The 15265-nt window shown below is 40.8% G+C and overlaps 1 protein-coding gene across 6 annotated transcripts in view; it reads right to left on the reverse strand.

The window, feature by feature from the left end:
* Positions 1–15265, reverse strand: part of PCNT (pericentrin) — a 99364-nt gene that overhangs the window by 13707 nt on the left and 70392 nt on the right. For all 6 annotated transcript variants that reach the window (XM_054070422.1, XM_054070425.1, XM_054070423.1 and 3 more), the window contains 8 exons: positions 12383–12580; positions 11937–12110; positions 11155–11350; positions 10272–10485; positions 9102–9252; positions 4234–4944; positions 3228–3508; positions 2406–2508 (listed from right to left, as the gene is read on the reverse strand). In XM_054070422.1, coding sequence (XP_053926397.1) covers positions 2406–2508; positions 3228–3508; positions 4234–4944; positions 9102–9252; positions 10272–10485; positions 11155–11350; positions 11937–12110; positions 12383–12580 — 2028 coding nt within the window. The remainder of the gene's footprint in view (positions 1–2405; positions 2509–3227; positions 3509–4233; positions 4945–9101; positions 9253–10271; positions 10486–11154; positions 11351–11936; positions 12111–12382; positions 12581–15265) is intronic.

Genomic DNA, 15265 nt, shown 5'->3' on the forward strand with positions numbered 1-15265 from the left:
CGTATATAATAAGGTTTAACAATTCACAGCCATCTTAAGTCTTTTTACTGCCTACAATATATGCAGCGACAAATGCGGATTCCAATGCTATCCACATCTTTTAGGCACATTACCCACCTCCCTCCCTTTTAACCTTAAAATTCCTGAAAGCAAAGGCTCTCCACTTCTCAGCTACTTTTTAACACTTCTTAGAGTTAAAGAAAACATTTCAAGAATCCAACACTACCTTCAGGATTGTTTTGAAAATAGGTATTTATTTCTGTCCAGGTTAAACTCTCATCCTGTTAGCTAATTCACCAGTGTTCTATGCAATTTCAGGCTTCTATACTGAAGTTAGATAAACGTGTGCATTTCCTTATGTGTGGCTTTCACTGACATGGCAGTGGTGCCATGTCACACACGGAGATGGGATAGAAAAGTATCTTGAGAACAAGACCAGAGATAAGGACTTTGGATATGACATACACTTCAGGTAAGTATTATTACAGCATAGTTCAAACGTGGGAAACCCAATTGTATCATACAGAAGTGGAAGGAAGCTGCTTTATATTGGTCTCCTCAGCAAGCATCCCAATAAGGACTATGGTCCCACCATCCCAGGCATTTCACAGACCTATAAAAGCTCAATTTTTTTTGAAGGCTGTAACAGAAATTTGTAGTATCTGAGGAGTTCTAGACAACCCATCTATCCACTTGACTACTCCATATACATTTTGGCACAGATTTTTCATTTTGGCATTTTGCCAGTTTCCTTGCCTAAGAGTCCCCAACTTATCACAACTCAAGGAGGTAACAGCAGTAAACTCCTTCAGCCTCCAGAGCATGTGGTTCAGTACCTTAAAGGAAGGAGAAAGTCAGAGAGCAGCTTGAAACAAAAGGTCTAAAAAAATCAAAGCCTGAAAATAGGGCAGACGAGGGATGTTCATGCTCACTGAAGAAAGGATATCAAGGTAGATTTTTCGCTCTCTAAGCTACAGGAAGGCATAGTTCTTTAAAGTGCTTCACTAAGGTGTTGTTAAAAAAAAAGAAAAAAAGTCAGAAAACTTGAATCCCTTTATTTTACTGTGGTCATAGTCCCTGGAGTAGGCAACTGCAAAGTCCAGTCCAGCAACAGAAGGGATTGCTATTCTACATGGCATTCACTGGCTCAATGTTAAGAGGCCTGCTAACTGATGGTGAGGAGATCTTAGAAAACCTATAAGTTGTGAAGTGTCTGCAACAGAGTTTCCAGCGCTGAAGGACTAACGGCAGAGGAAAAACAAAGAACTGGAATTATTTTTTTCTTTCCCAGTAGAGTAAAAACTTAGAGGAAGCTGAGCCAGAGAAACAGCACAGCTCTAGAGGGAGTTCTGCTAAGTCAGATTTAAAGAGAGCCACAAGGATGTCTGGTCCCCCTACAGGCTCTCCAAGTATTGTGTCCATAGCAGAGGGCTCCAAAGCTTTGTGAGAGGAAGACAACCAAAATAACTCCATGAACACCTACTCTGGAAGAGCTTACATCCTCCTCCTGAAGGCAGGAGATGATCCTTGGCAATCACCAAGTTGCTAAGTTGCTGCACAGGTGACAGAAGGAAAACTGTAGTTTCTAAGCAGTTAGGCACAGGAAGAACTTGCACCATGCCTAGCCAGCTTGTCATACATTAGAGCTGTACTACACAGCATGCAAGAACAGAAGTTACAAAAGCCTCTTTGTGTACCAGCCAATCAGAACTTTCTCTCTCAAAGGTTTTATTTCTAGGGATTTGCTATCAAGGGATAGGGAGGGAGTAGAGAGAGGCTGAATCAAACAGAGCCAAGAGTGTTAGTTAGCCCTAAATCCCCAAATTTTGGCTGAAAGGGCTGCAATGAAGATATCTTTCTTTATTACAAGAGAAAGATACAAATGATACGGCAAAGTTATCTGGTAAATAAGATGGAATCTAAAAACTATGTATTTTATATCAATAGACCTGAGCTCAGGCTTTCATCATCTCTAGACTTGCGTAAAATATTTGCAATATTGCAAACACGAGTGAAAATAACCCCTCCTGAGATGACAAACCACTACTGTGGTTTTTGAAAATTACTTGACAATTTGCTGAAAAACAACTGTCTCTGGATGCAGCAGCAACACACCCCAGGGTCTGTTATCCTTGGATATATTACATATCTAGGAAAAAAAATGCCATCAGAAGCAGATTCTGTAGTACAACAAAAAAGCCAGTCTGATACTGAGATATGTTAACATAATGACATAGTGAGTACACGTGTGCATCTTTTCTCCATTCCCCAAAGCAAAGAAATTTTAACAAAAAAGGAAGGGGTGGGAGTGGGATAAATAAATCAATCAATTCACATTAGTATTGCAACTCAAAGAATAAATAACAACTTTTTGATAACCAACAAATATATGCTCTTTTCCTTACCTGTGATACAGGAGGAGACAATAAATCTGATTTTAGATCCTTTAATGTCTGCAGTAAGGAGGCTACAGCTTCATCATTTGATACAGCCCAATCATTGACTGTTCTGTTAAACAGAAATACTTTTTCAGTATCAGGATGATTTGTAGTGATGTTAACACAGATTTGCTTCCTTCTCCCACTGGATGACCTTTAGATTTTGAGGCTATACTTATGCATTATTCATTATACAAACTACTCCGAATACACACAGAAATTAGTAAGCTTTGTTAAGTTTTAAGACTAGAAATTCTAAATAGTGCCACATCGGATTTATTCAGAAGTCTGTGTTTTATACCAGTCTGAAATCATATCATGCAAATTCAGGCTGCAGTAAAACATCACTTGTATTTTACTCTGCTGCCAAAGCAGTAAGAAATTACCGTGACTTGGCCACTCATTCCTGACTCCTACTGCTGTCATGTTCAATGAAGTTTCTCATTCTAAACTTGCAGATAAGTTTTTTTGATTGCTCTCTAACAAGACTGCTGCAGTTACTAAACTACTAGAATACTTTTTCCAGTAGTGGGGTCTTTTGGGTGGTTCTTTAAAAGCAGGCTCACTTCATAGATCTAGTTCAAATGCAGACATACAAGATTCTACTGGGAATGGCTACAGTGGGATAACAATAATCAGTGCCTGCTGCCACCATGAAATGATGGTTTCACACTAGGTTAAGCCTTGTAAGCAGATAGGCGATTCATTCCCTTCAGCTCTCCGCCAAGACTTACACAAATTCAGAAGCAGGACAGAAAGAAAACTACTATTTTATGAACAACTACTCACTTATCTACAGTTTTATATATGAACTCATTCAGGCGCACAACTACAAAAAGCAACCGCTGTCTTATCTTCTCTAGCTGTTGTTGCTGCTGTTGCAAATGTGATTTTTCAGTTTCTTCTGTCATCGCCGGTTTGGCATTTAGATCTTTGTTTAAAGTACCCAACGGTTCCTGCTGACAGTTTGGACAAGGGAGGCTTCTTTCTCTTTCTTGTAATGTTGCCAGCATTTCCTGCAGCTCTTTAATTCTTTGTTCATCCCTGTGGTGTTGCTGTTCCAAGTTTTCCTATTTGAACAGAATAAGTAGTAGTTAATTGCATCTTATGCACATGCGCGCACACACACACACACACATATATACGCAGACGCATATAAGTGGTTTTTGGGTTTGTTTTATACACACACACACAGACTGCAAATAAAACATCACACCTAATTAGCATATCCATCTCTGTTTTCCTTAATTTGCAGACTGCTTTTAGGGCAAGGCTTACAGTACTGCCTTCCAGGGCCACAGGGAAGCCATCTAATGGCTCTGGAGAGGGCATTTTCTCCATCCATTTCCAGATGCGGTGACTGACAAGCCTCCAGAGAGCATGCAAAGCCCCCCTCCTTCTCTAATGAAAGTGAAGGAGCTGAGAAACAAGAAGGGTGAAATAAATACTGTTGCAAACCATAATTAAAAGCCCAGCTCAAAATAAGGGCAATGACATGAAATCTGGGTAGGTTTTGTTCTGTGTTTAAGTCATATTCTTCTCCATCCATTAATAATTAGCAATTTCCAGCACAGGCAAAGATGTCAAGATCAACTTCTGCCAACAATAAACTGAAAGAAAAAACCCTAAACACAGCTGCATTTGAGAAATACAGGAAAAGAGCTCATCTATTGCATTTTCCAGAATGCTTTCTTTAAAGGAAGGAAACATTTCAATTAAAGAACACTATCCATGGGGTTAAATCCCAGTTTGTGGCTATTTCAATATAAGGCAAGACTTGCACAGGCATTCTCACCACTTTCTCTTGATCTCTCTGCCAGTCTTTCTGTTCCTCTAGCTCTGTTTGTTGCTGCTGTATTTGCTCTCTTTCCTCTTTCTTGTTCTTATCTTGCTCCTTCATCGTCTTGAAGAGCAATTGCAGTTCTTCCCAGTCAGCTTCCAACTTTGCCTCTCTTTCCTTCTGGGCCTCTAAGGAACGGATTACCTCTTGCTTTTGACCCTGAAGAGATTCCAGCGTAGCTCGCAATTTGTCATTGACCTCTCTCTCCTTCTGGGTTTCTTCACAGCGCATCTGTATTTCAGCCTCTAGCTGCCTTTTGGAATGAATAGCCTTTTGGTGCATTTTCTCAATAGCAGCAGCTAGCTTCACAGTTCGGGACCTCTCTTCTTCCAGTTGGGCTTGAAGCTCTTGAACAAAAGCTTGTTCCAGCAGTGACTCCCTGTGCTGACAGGAAACACCTTCTTTCAGTCTCATGCTCAACTGCTCTGTCAAAACGCGCTCATGATTCAATGAATTCAGAAGCTCCAATGAGTGATTCTTCTCATCATCCAAATTCCTCTGCAGCTCCAACAATTTGGTCTGTTCCTGGGACAACAGCGCTTCACAGCGGGAGTGCTCGATCTGAAGTTCCTTGCGGAGATTATCATTTACCGTTTTCTCATACTCTATGGATATAGCCAGCTGGCTATTCTGCACTGACTGCAGCTCCAAGGCAGCCTGCAGCTCCTGTTCAAAGTGAGGAAGCACATATTAGTAGTCTAAGACAAACACTCATTTGTGCTGCAGGCCGGCATTTGGCAGTTTTCAACTTATTTTATCTAGGAAGAAATTTAAGACTGAACTAGGTTTAGTTCTAGTATTAAAAAGCTGTAATTAGAAAATAAACTTTTGATTTTAAATTTAAGTGCCAGAAGCTTGCTTGTTAGCAATGTGACACCAAGTAACACCACCAAACACTGAATACCTTCTGGTATGTTATTTTGATTCAATTAGTAAAAGACCCTCATTAGGAAATGACTATTCTTTGCATCACGCAATCCTCTTAAAATGGGATATCTGAAGCAGAAATAACCCATGTTGAGTTAAAAAGAACCAAAAATCTAAGCAGTATGAGTACATGTAAAACCTCTGGATTTTACAGCCCATCTGTTTAAATCACGTAGTACAGGCTGATAAAAATAATCAATCCCTAAGTCTGTTATGGGAGTCAGCTTCTCTTCAGCAGAAAAGGTAGCGACTGAAGGGGCAGATTCCAGGCACATCTTGCAGACCATCAGAGCTAGTATGGCTGTCCCTCTAGCAGCGGGGTCCTCAGCCAACACCACCTCTCCTCTGATCTTGTAGAAAGCCATCAGACGCTAAGTGGCATCAGCTTTCCGTAGTAGGGCTTCAAGGGATGATTTGGCAATGCAAGGCTGCAGAAAGAGAACTGTGAATTGTTTAATCTGTTGCACAACTACCCCAGTGGCAATGCACTTTTCTCTTCGACTCAGTTAAAGCAGCCCCTGCCTTCCCCGCATGAGCAGCCTTTTTAAAAGTTGTAGGATGCTGGCACCATGATCCACCATGCAAGCAGTAACAAAAAACCCCAAAAAAATGAAAACCACACAAAAATCTAAACATTGACCAGAAAGATGATGTGCGAGGCCAGACTACAAGTAATTGAGTCAGAATTGCGTTTCCTCACTTAGCACACTTAACCAGGATTATTTTGTAGCTTTCTGATAGCTTTGTTTCGGTTTTTTAAGCTTAAGAAAAGGTTTATATTAAATCTTGTTAATTCTTTGTACGAAGTTTGAAGGGGGAAAGGGATAGAACCAGACTCACTAGAAGTGAGCCTAGGGGTATCACCCCAACATTGGGGGTGAAATGGATAGCTCAGCTCAAGTGCCTCTACACTGATGCACACAGCATGGGCCACAAACAGGAGGAGCTGGAAGCCATTGTGCAGCAGAAGAGCTATGACTCAGTTCTCACCACAGAAACATGGTAGGATGACTCCCATGACTGGAGTGCTGCAATAGATGGCTACAAACTCTTTAGAAGGCACAGGCAGCGAAGGAGAGGTGGTGCTGTGGCTCTGGATGTTAGGGAGGGGGTTGATTGTGCAGAGGTCAGTGGCTGATGATAAAAGTTGAGTGCTCTGGGTAAGCAAGAGCCAGAAGGCCAACAAGACAGATATCCTGCTGGGCGTCTGTTATAGACCACTTGACCAGGACAAAGAATTCTGCAAGCGGCTGACAAAAGTCTCACAATCACTACCCATTGTTTTCATGGGGGACTTCAACTTATTGGACATCTGCTGGAACTGCAACAAAGCAGAGATGAAACTGTCTAGAAGGTTCCTGGAATGTGTAGAAGATAAATTTTTTAACACAGCTGTTAAGTGAGACTACTAGGAGAGGTGCCTCACTTTACCTGCTGTTTATGGAGAAGGACTGGTGGGAGATGCGGCTGGACACTGTCTTGGGCTTAGCAACTGGGAAATGATAGAGATTTCGATTCTTGATGAAGTAAGGAGCAGGGTCAGCAAAACTACTATCATGGACTTGAAGAGGGTAGACTTTGGCCTGTTCAGGTCACTGGTTGAGAAAGTCCCTTAGGAAACAGTCCTGAAGGGGAAAAAGGTCCACAAAGGCTAGACATTTTTCAAGAAGGAACTCTTAGGGAGCAGGAGCAGGCTGTCCCCATGTGCTGCAAGGTGAACCAGTGGGGAAGACAACTGGCCTGGCTGAACAGGGAGCTTTTGTTGCAACTCAAGAAGAAAAAGACAGTTCTTGTTCTGGAAAAAAGGGTGGGTAACTCAAATAAGAGTACAGGAATCTTGCTAGGTCATGCAGGGCGAAAATTAGAAAAGCAAAAGCCCAACTTGAGCTCCATCTGGCCACTGTTATTAGAGACAATAAAAAAAATGTTTTTAGAAATACATGAACAACAAAAAGAGAAACAAGGATAATACTCACCCTTTACTGGATATGGAGGGGAGCATTGCTACCAAGGATGATGAAAAAAGCTGAGGTGCTTGACTACTTCTTTATCTCAATCATTAATAGTCAGACCAACTATCCCCCAGATCGTCAGCCCCCTGAGCTGGAAGATGGGGATGGAGAGCAGGGTAACCCCCCATAATTCAGCAGGAATTAGTCAATGACGTGATATGTCACCTGGACACTCACAAGATTACGGGACTGGATGGGATCCACCCAAGAGCACTGAGGGAACTGGAGAGGAGCTTGCCAAGCCACTCTCCATCATTTCTCAGCAGTCCTGATCAACAGGGGAGTTCCCAGATGACTGAAGGATTGCCAGTGTGATGCCCATCTACAAGAAGGGCCAGAAGGAGGAACTGGGGAACTAGAGGCCTGTCAGTCTGACCTCAGTACCAGGAAAGATTATGGAACAGTTCACCAGTGCGCTCACCAGGCAAGTGCAGGTCAGCCAGGGGATCAGGCCCAGCCAGCACAGGTTCATGAAGGGCAGGTCCTGCTTAATCACCCTGATCTCCTTCTATGACCAGGTGACCTGTCCAGTGGATGAGGGAAAGGCTGTGGATATTGTCTACCTGGACTTCAGGAAGCGGTTAAGCTGCCCAGCAGAAAAGGAACTGGGGATGCTGGCTGACAGCAGCTGAACATGAGCCAGCAGTGTGCCCAGGTAGCCAAGAAGGCCAATGGCATTCTGGCTTGCATCAGCCACGGTGTGGTCAGCAGGACCAGGGAAGGGATGGTCCCCTTGTACTTAGCACTGGTGAGGCTGCACCTCAAATCCTGTGTTCCGTTTTGGGCCCCTCAGTACAAGAAAGACATTGAAATGCTGGAGCATGTCCAGAGAAGGGGAACAGATCTGGGGAAGGGTCTGAAGAACAGAGGTTATGAGGGAACTGGAGGTGTTCAGTCCAGAGAAAAAGAGGGTAAGGGGAGAATGTATCACTGCCTACAACTACTTGAAAGGAGGTTGTAGCGAGGCAGTTGCTGGTCTCTTCTCCCAAGTAACAAGCGATAGGATGAAAGGAAATGACCTCAAGTTGTCCCAGAAGTTTAGATTGGATGTTATGAAAAACTTCTTCATTGGAAGAGTGGTGAGGCACTGGCAGAGGCTGCCCAGGGAAGTGGTGGAGTCACCATCCCTGGAGATATTCAAAAAACGTGCAGACGTGGCATTTCATGACACCATTTAGTAGGCACAGTGGTGTTGGGCTGAAAGTTGGACTTGAGGATCTTAGAGGTCTTTTCCAACTTCAATGATTCAATGATCCTTCCTATTGCTGTCACTGTGGGCCTCTTACAAAACTGAGTCATTGCTATCACAGTGTCACTTGAGAAAGCTGTTCAGTTGTTTCCCATTCAATTTAGAAGAAAGGAAACAAAAATAAAGCCATTGGTTAACCTCCAAAAATACAGGTAATATTGGAAAGGATCCAGTTACTCTCTGCCAAGTACTTATAACTGGGTGGTTTTCTTTATCATTTCAGTTGATCATACACACCACATCCTTCTAGCATGTTTGTTCTGCAATAAAGGGTGCAGTTACACAATTATAGAATCTGTTTCTCCCTGTGCTGCAAGGGACAGCACAAAACTGATTCCAAGAACATGAAAGCATCAGTCTCAAAACCACGAAGAAGATATGGAAAAATCAATAAATACATACAAACAACTCTTGCTTATTTCTGTACATTCAATTAAAGATGGTAACTGAAAGCTTTAATTCTGTGAAAACAAAATAAACGCTATGCACATCCATTAGAAGTTTGGAGATTTTGAGGGTTTTTAAATAGTTAATAAAGAAAAAACACTGGACATGAAATAACTGCAAAAATGACCTGTTAGTTCACCTCCCTTCATGCATGAATCTAACTGAAGCATCAAGATGTACGGCATTACCTCCAAGGCCTTTGTCTTTTCATCTTCTGCTTTCTTATGCTCAAGCTGTTGTTCCTCAAACAAAGATTGTAGTTCCATTTCCTTCAGATGTTCAGTCTGCAAGTCTTCAAGTGCAGCTGTCAAATCCTTTTCTTTTTTTTCCAATGCAGAACTGCAAAGTTGAAAATGACACTTCCATCTACGTCCAGAACAGAACCAGCAATGCAAGCAAAACATTATGAGTTACTAATTTTTGCAAGTTGGTCCATTGACTTGTTTCTTTAAGACGGCCTCTGTTTTTTCTCAAGAGAGTCAGCCTGCAAGTAAGGGCTGTTTAGCACCTGCAAACATATTTAGTTAACAGTTACAAGTAAGGGAGAAGTTTTCTTTACCCTGGCAGACCAAAACCAGAGCCATCTCTTGTTCAGCCTGGAAAACAGAAGTCTCCACAGACCTTATAGCAGCCCTCCAGTACTTAGAGGAGGCCTATAAGGTAAGTTGGAGAGGGGCTCTTTATCAGGGAATACAGTGCTTAAAAAGCTGAAAGAGGGGAGACTTAGATGAAATATTTGGAAGAAATCTTTTACTGTGAGGGTGGTAAGGCACTGGCACAGGCTGCCCAGAGAAGTTGTGGCTGCCCCATTCCTGGAGGTGTTCAAAGCCAGGCTGGATGGGGCTTTGAGAAACCTGATCCAGCAGGTGTCCTGGCCCATGTCAGGGAGGGTGGAACTGGATGGGCTTTAACGTCCCTTCCAGCCTGAAGCATTCTATAATTCTATGAAAACTGTTGTGCTGTGAGACAGAAGAAAAATATCGGCATACATTAGGAATAAGGGAGGAGTTGGAGTGCGGAGTACATACACAAGGTGACAGACAAAAAGAAGACTAAAACAAAAGCAGTGGAGTAAATCAGGAATACAAGCACCTAGTCTGTTCACTTTTAATGCTTCCATAAAACATGCACTTGTCACAATCTTCTCAGTCAAGGCTAACAAGAAATGTGAATATAGAAATTTGAATTTAAGAAAAAATAAATTTAAAGAGTTAGTAAAGAAAAATGTACATAATCATGAAAAATGAGAGCATAGTCTTCATCACTGTTTTTCCAAGTGGTAAGCCATTTGTGAATCCAGTAACTATAAAGCTCTTTCAGATCTGTTGATAAAATAAATGAATAAATCTACTTCTCACCTTAACTGGTCTATTTCCTTCTGAAGCTCTTCTAGGGTTTTCTGCAGCTTTTCATTCTCTTGTTTACTTTCATAAAGCTCTGATTTCAGAGCTACTTTTTCTTGATTCAAGAGATCACACGTTTCAGAGGCTCTCTTCTGCTCCTCAGACAGGGTGCTGTGCAAGTCACTTACGACAGATTTTTCTTGCTGAAGCTTATATTCTAATAATTCAACTAGAATAAGAAAATCTTAACAGTTATTTGTATTGCAGAGAACTTGACAATGTGTTATCAGTTACACTGGTTCAAATTAAGGGGAAAATCCCCAGCTGTATTACAGTGTTCTTGTCTGGAGAACTCATTTCTTTCCAAACGTGATATGAATCAGCAGAAAAACCCACATACATGCTACAGCTCTGCTGCTAGTGAACCCAGCAAAGTGAGAACAACATGAAAGCTGGGTTGTAGTAGGAGAGCTACTTCAATATACTGTAACTAACTTGTTACTAATGGATTTCAAACCTCATTAAGTAAACCATTTACTAGTAAACAGGTACATAAAGAATCTCATGAAAACCAATAAGGGTATTTTACTATCCTTGATGTGTTTTCTACACATGTACGCTATGTAACAAAGAGTTATCTTTCAGTTCTATTGTTTTGGGTTATTTTAAAGCTTTGCTTTGCCTTTCACCGATTTTTTTTTTTTTTTTTTTTTTTTTTAGATAATAATATTAGAAAGAACAATTCCTTCCTCCTGCTACTCAGGAAACCCATGCGCCTTAGTAAAGCTGACACCACCTGCTTCTCTGCAAAAGAATCATTTTTTGCCTTTCATCTTCTAGGTAAAAAAGGAAAAAACTGACATAAAAGACCAGATAATGAAAGCTTGGCAATTACTACCTTTTCTCCGGAGGTGGTGTTCTTGTTTGCTCCCATGAGCTTCCACATTGGTAAGAGTTTCCTGTAACTGCTGTAGCTTCTCCTGGTTCTGCAGATGTGTCATGCGTAGCTGAGCTCGGAGGTCCTGTATTTCAGAGAGCAGGCTATTCCGGTCTGAGGAGAAAAGGTGCTCTACAACCATCTGTCTCTGTTCCTCCTAAAACGAAAGCAAGCCCTATTAAATCTGCAAGGCTATTCCCATATTTTCTACAAAGACAAACGCTATAGAAACCCTTGCAGTGCAAGTTTTATATTGAGGTAACTTCAAATGACTAAGTTCATGTTTCATGCTAACAAAGTAAAAAGAAAGAAAACTCTCACTTCGCTAGATTCCAAATAGAGTAATAGTTATTAATTATAGTTTATACATCATAATTAAAACAAAACGTCTGGTCTGAACCTAAAACTTAAAAACCATCAGCACAAAAATCCCAAACAGATTCAGAGTTAGCTCAATATATACCCTTTGTACGAGAAGTGGCAAATTTTTTTTATCAAAAAAACCCCAATTTCCAGGTCACTATTTTTTCTGGATGACTGGTAAAATAATCAATAGGCTTTGTAACACAACATACAAAGTTTGAGAAAAATGATAATAAAACATAGTTGATCACACATCATCTGGATTAAGGCACAAGAAAGGATTTAACAGCTGAAGTAATGAAACTATAAAAATCTTAAAAAAATACAGAGGGATAGGACAAGTGATTTATGAGCATTAACACTTCAAGATGCTTTCTTACTTGCTGTTTCATGACGTACTCCAGTTTTTCCACTAATGAACCTTCATCTCCAGACCCAAGACTGGAGAAGTGAGAATTCAATTCAACTTGCAACACATTTCTCTCCTTCTCAAGCACGCTTTGTACTGCTTGCAGCAGTTCTCCTCTCCAGTCAGCATCAATACCCAAGTGTTCCTGTTAAAACAGTGTGTGTTTGTTTTAAAAAAAGGCATCTTTTCCAATCTCTACTCCTGTCTTTAATAACATTACTGAGTAAGAATACACCTATCTGTTAATTTAAGCAGGCCAAAGGTTTCTGAAGAGGCCTGTTCAAATCTTAAAGGAAAGAGTCTCACTCCTCATATGTATAGACATACATGCATACACACTAACTATATAACAATAAACATTTTTCTCAATAAAAAGAACTGCTTACCTTGCTTTAAAGGATATTTTCATTGTCATACCTTGTCTCCTCTATCTGCCACCTTGCTAAGGTAATCTTTCAGCGACTGTATAGCATCGAGCAAGGCTAAGCACTCCTTCTGCCATCCCTCCATCACCACTCTGGTCTGATGAACATTCTTCAGCTCCCTAAAACCAAAGGGATGTCCTGACAAAGCCAATATTTTCCGGCTCTCCTCATACACCATCTTCAGCACCGTCTGAGAAGGAAAAAAAATGATAATGCCTAATATTAGGAAACAGGCCTCAGCATTCTGGCAGTGTAAGAATAGGATGGGATAGCATTAGACAACAAAAATAATAAGGCTGTCTGAGGCTGTGATATAGATAAGCGCATGCCAGTCGGTCCTGCTACTTGGCAAGCTGAATAAACTAAGAATACACACACACAGAGTGAGCCAACAGCTACCAGAGAATTTTTATCTTCTAACAACTGAGGTCAATATTTAAGAATACAGTGGCCACTCTACTCTTGAATACTGGATTTGCAACATTAAAGTACCAACAGCAGCCTTGGCCAGCACATCTTATTGGTGTGTACATCAACATGCTAATAAGCAATTATGTCAAAGGACTGTACTTGATCTTTGTTGTTTCTGAACTATTTAGCTAACTTTCCTGGGAATAAATTAAATTCTATCAAGACTGAACTCGTGTTACTAAACCCCATTGATGCCAGAAAAACTTAAGTATTCAGACAACCTTTAGCAGACATGTACAAACAATATATCCCAAAATAATCACTTAATTTACGAAGTGGAAATTGTTTCTTCTGACATTGTCACGCAAAATAATCTTTTTAAAGAATTCCCTGTCCATGAACCATCACATCATATACAAATGTTTCCTGGTCTCTTTTCAAGGAAAGTCACTGAAGGTTTAAGTCCTTTTCTACATACATCTCATCAGAAATATCCCTGCCTCAATGTGGAGCATTTATGTTCCTCATTGCAGACTATTTTTCTTTAACTCTTGATATTATTTTGTTGCGCTTGTTTGAACAAGTTAACTTTTGAACCAATGTGAGTTGCTTTTCTAATAAATGGAATCAAAATAATGATTATTTCATTATTTTTTATAGATATATAATTACAAATAAAATAATATATATTTCTATGTAATTTATATTATATGTATTTGTATATATTTGCAATATATAATATGATATTATGGATTACATATTGCATTATTTTATTTTTAGTATATACTTACAATACATAATATTTCTATTACATATTTACAGTATATAAACTATATATTTTTATATATACACAAACATATATATCATTTAGCCAATTCTAAATGATTATAACCTTTAGCAACCATTAACAGGCCTTACAGAAGTGCAGGTAGAAGACAACACTTTTCTCTTGTCCACCAATGCAGTCACTTCATCATAGAAAACCACCAAACCGGTCAGGCATGATTTGCCCTTGGTGAAGCCAAGCTGGTTGTATCTAATCACCTTCCCATGTTCTATGTGTCAATGTAAGTTCCAGGAGGATCTATTTCATGATCTAACTGGGCACTGAGGTGAGGCTGAAAGGTTCGCAGTTCCCAGGGTCCTTTTTATTATTCTTTTTAAAAATAGGTGCGATGTTTCTCTTTTTTCCAGTCATGGAAACTTCATCCAACCACCATGACTTTTCAAAAATGATGGAGAGTGGCTTAGCAACTATATCTGACAGTTCCCTCAGGACTCTGGCGTTTATCTCTTTGGGTTCCATGGACTTGTGTATGTCTTGGTTCCTCAGGTGGTCTTGAACCTGATCTTCTCTTACAATGTAAGGGAATTCATTCCCCTAGTCTCTGCCTGGAGGTTCAGGGACTTATGATGTGAGAAGAGTGACGGCGAGTGAAAACTTGGAGAAATGAGCACCTCAGCCTTGTTGGTTATCCTGTCTTATTTATCATCTGTGTGCGCGCGCGAGTGTACACATACATTTTCTTAATCTTCCTTTTCTGTCCAATGTACTTGCAAAAGCCCTTCTTATTATTCTTCCTCACGTTCCAAATTCCCCTCCAACTGTGCTTTATCTTTCCTGATCCCATTCCTACACATCCAGGCACTGTCCCAATATTCTTCTCTAGTTACATACCCCTCATTTCAGTGCCTGTGCATTTCCTTCTTATGCTTTAGTTTGACCAAGAGGTCCTTTCTCAGCCATGCTGGTCTCCTGCCTTCTTTGCCTGATTTCTTACATGGGGGATTCAAAATCTCTGGTGCCCTTAAACAGCTCCCAGCTCTGTTCTGATCCTTCCCCTCGAGGGCAGTTTCCCAGGGAGTTCCATCCACACATTCCTTAAACAACTGAAAATTTGCTCTCGCAAAATTCAGCATCCTGATTTCCAAATATACAGAGAAACACCACTACCCCTCCCTCCTGGCCTGTCTCTTCTGAACTAGACACCAATTGCATCAGTCCAATCGTGTGATTTGTCCCACCAAGTTTCAGTGATAGCAATTAGACGTAGCTTTCTAGCTGCGCAGTGACTTCCAACTCATTCTGTTATCCATGCTATGTGCATTGGTATAGCAGCACTTCACTTGGGCTGTTGATAGTAATTCTTTTGGAAGAATTAGCCCCAGCCTGAGGCATTTCACAGGTGTCTGCTTCCCTGTTGGTTCCCAATACACCAGCAGCCCCTGGCTCTTCTCTGTTGCTTAAAACCCTATTCCTTTTTCCTGCTGAATCTAATTCAAAGCTCTCTTTATAGGTTTGGCCAGCTTATCGGTGAAGACACTCTTGTCCCACCTGGTCAGGTGAATCCCACCAGCTCCAGCTTCTTAAGGGTAAACCCGTCATCACAGAAACAAAAACCTTGAATAAAGCACCAGCTACACAGTCAGGCATTCACTTTTTCATGTCTTCCATCCTGGACCC

This window comes from Cuculus canorus, chromosome 6 (genome assembly GCF_017976375.1).
Source record: "Cuculus canorus isolate bCucCan1 chromosome 6, bCucCan1.pri, whole genome shotgun sequence".
NCBI lineage: Eukaryota > Metazoa > Chordata > Aves > Cuculiformes > Cuculidae > Cuculus > Cuculus canorus.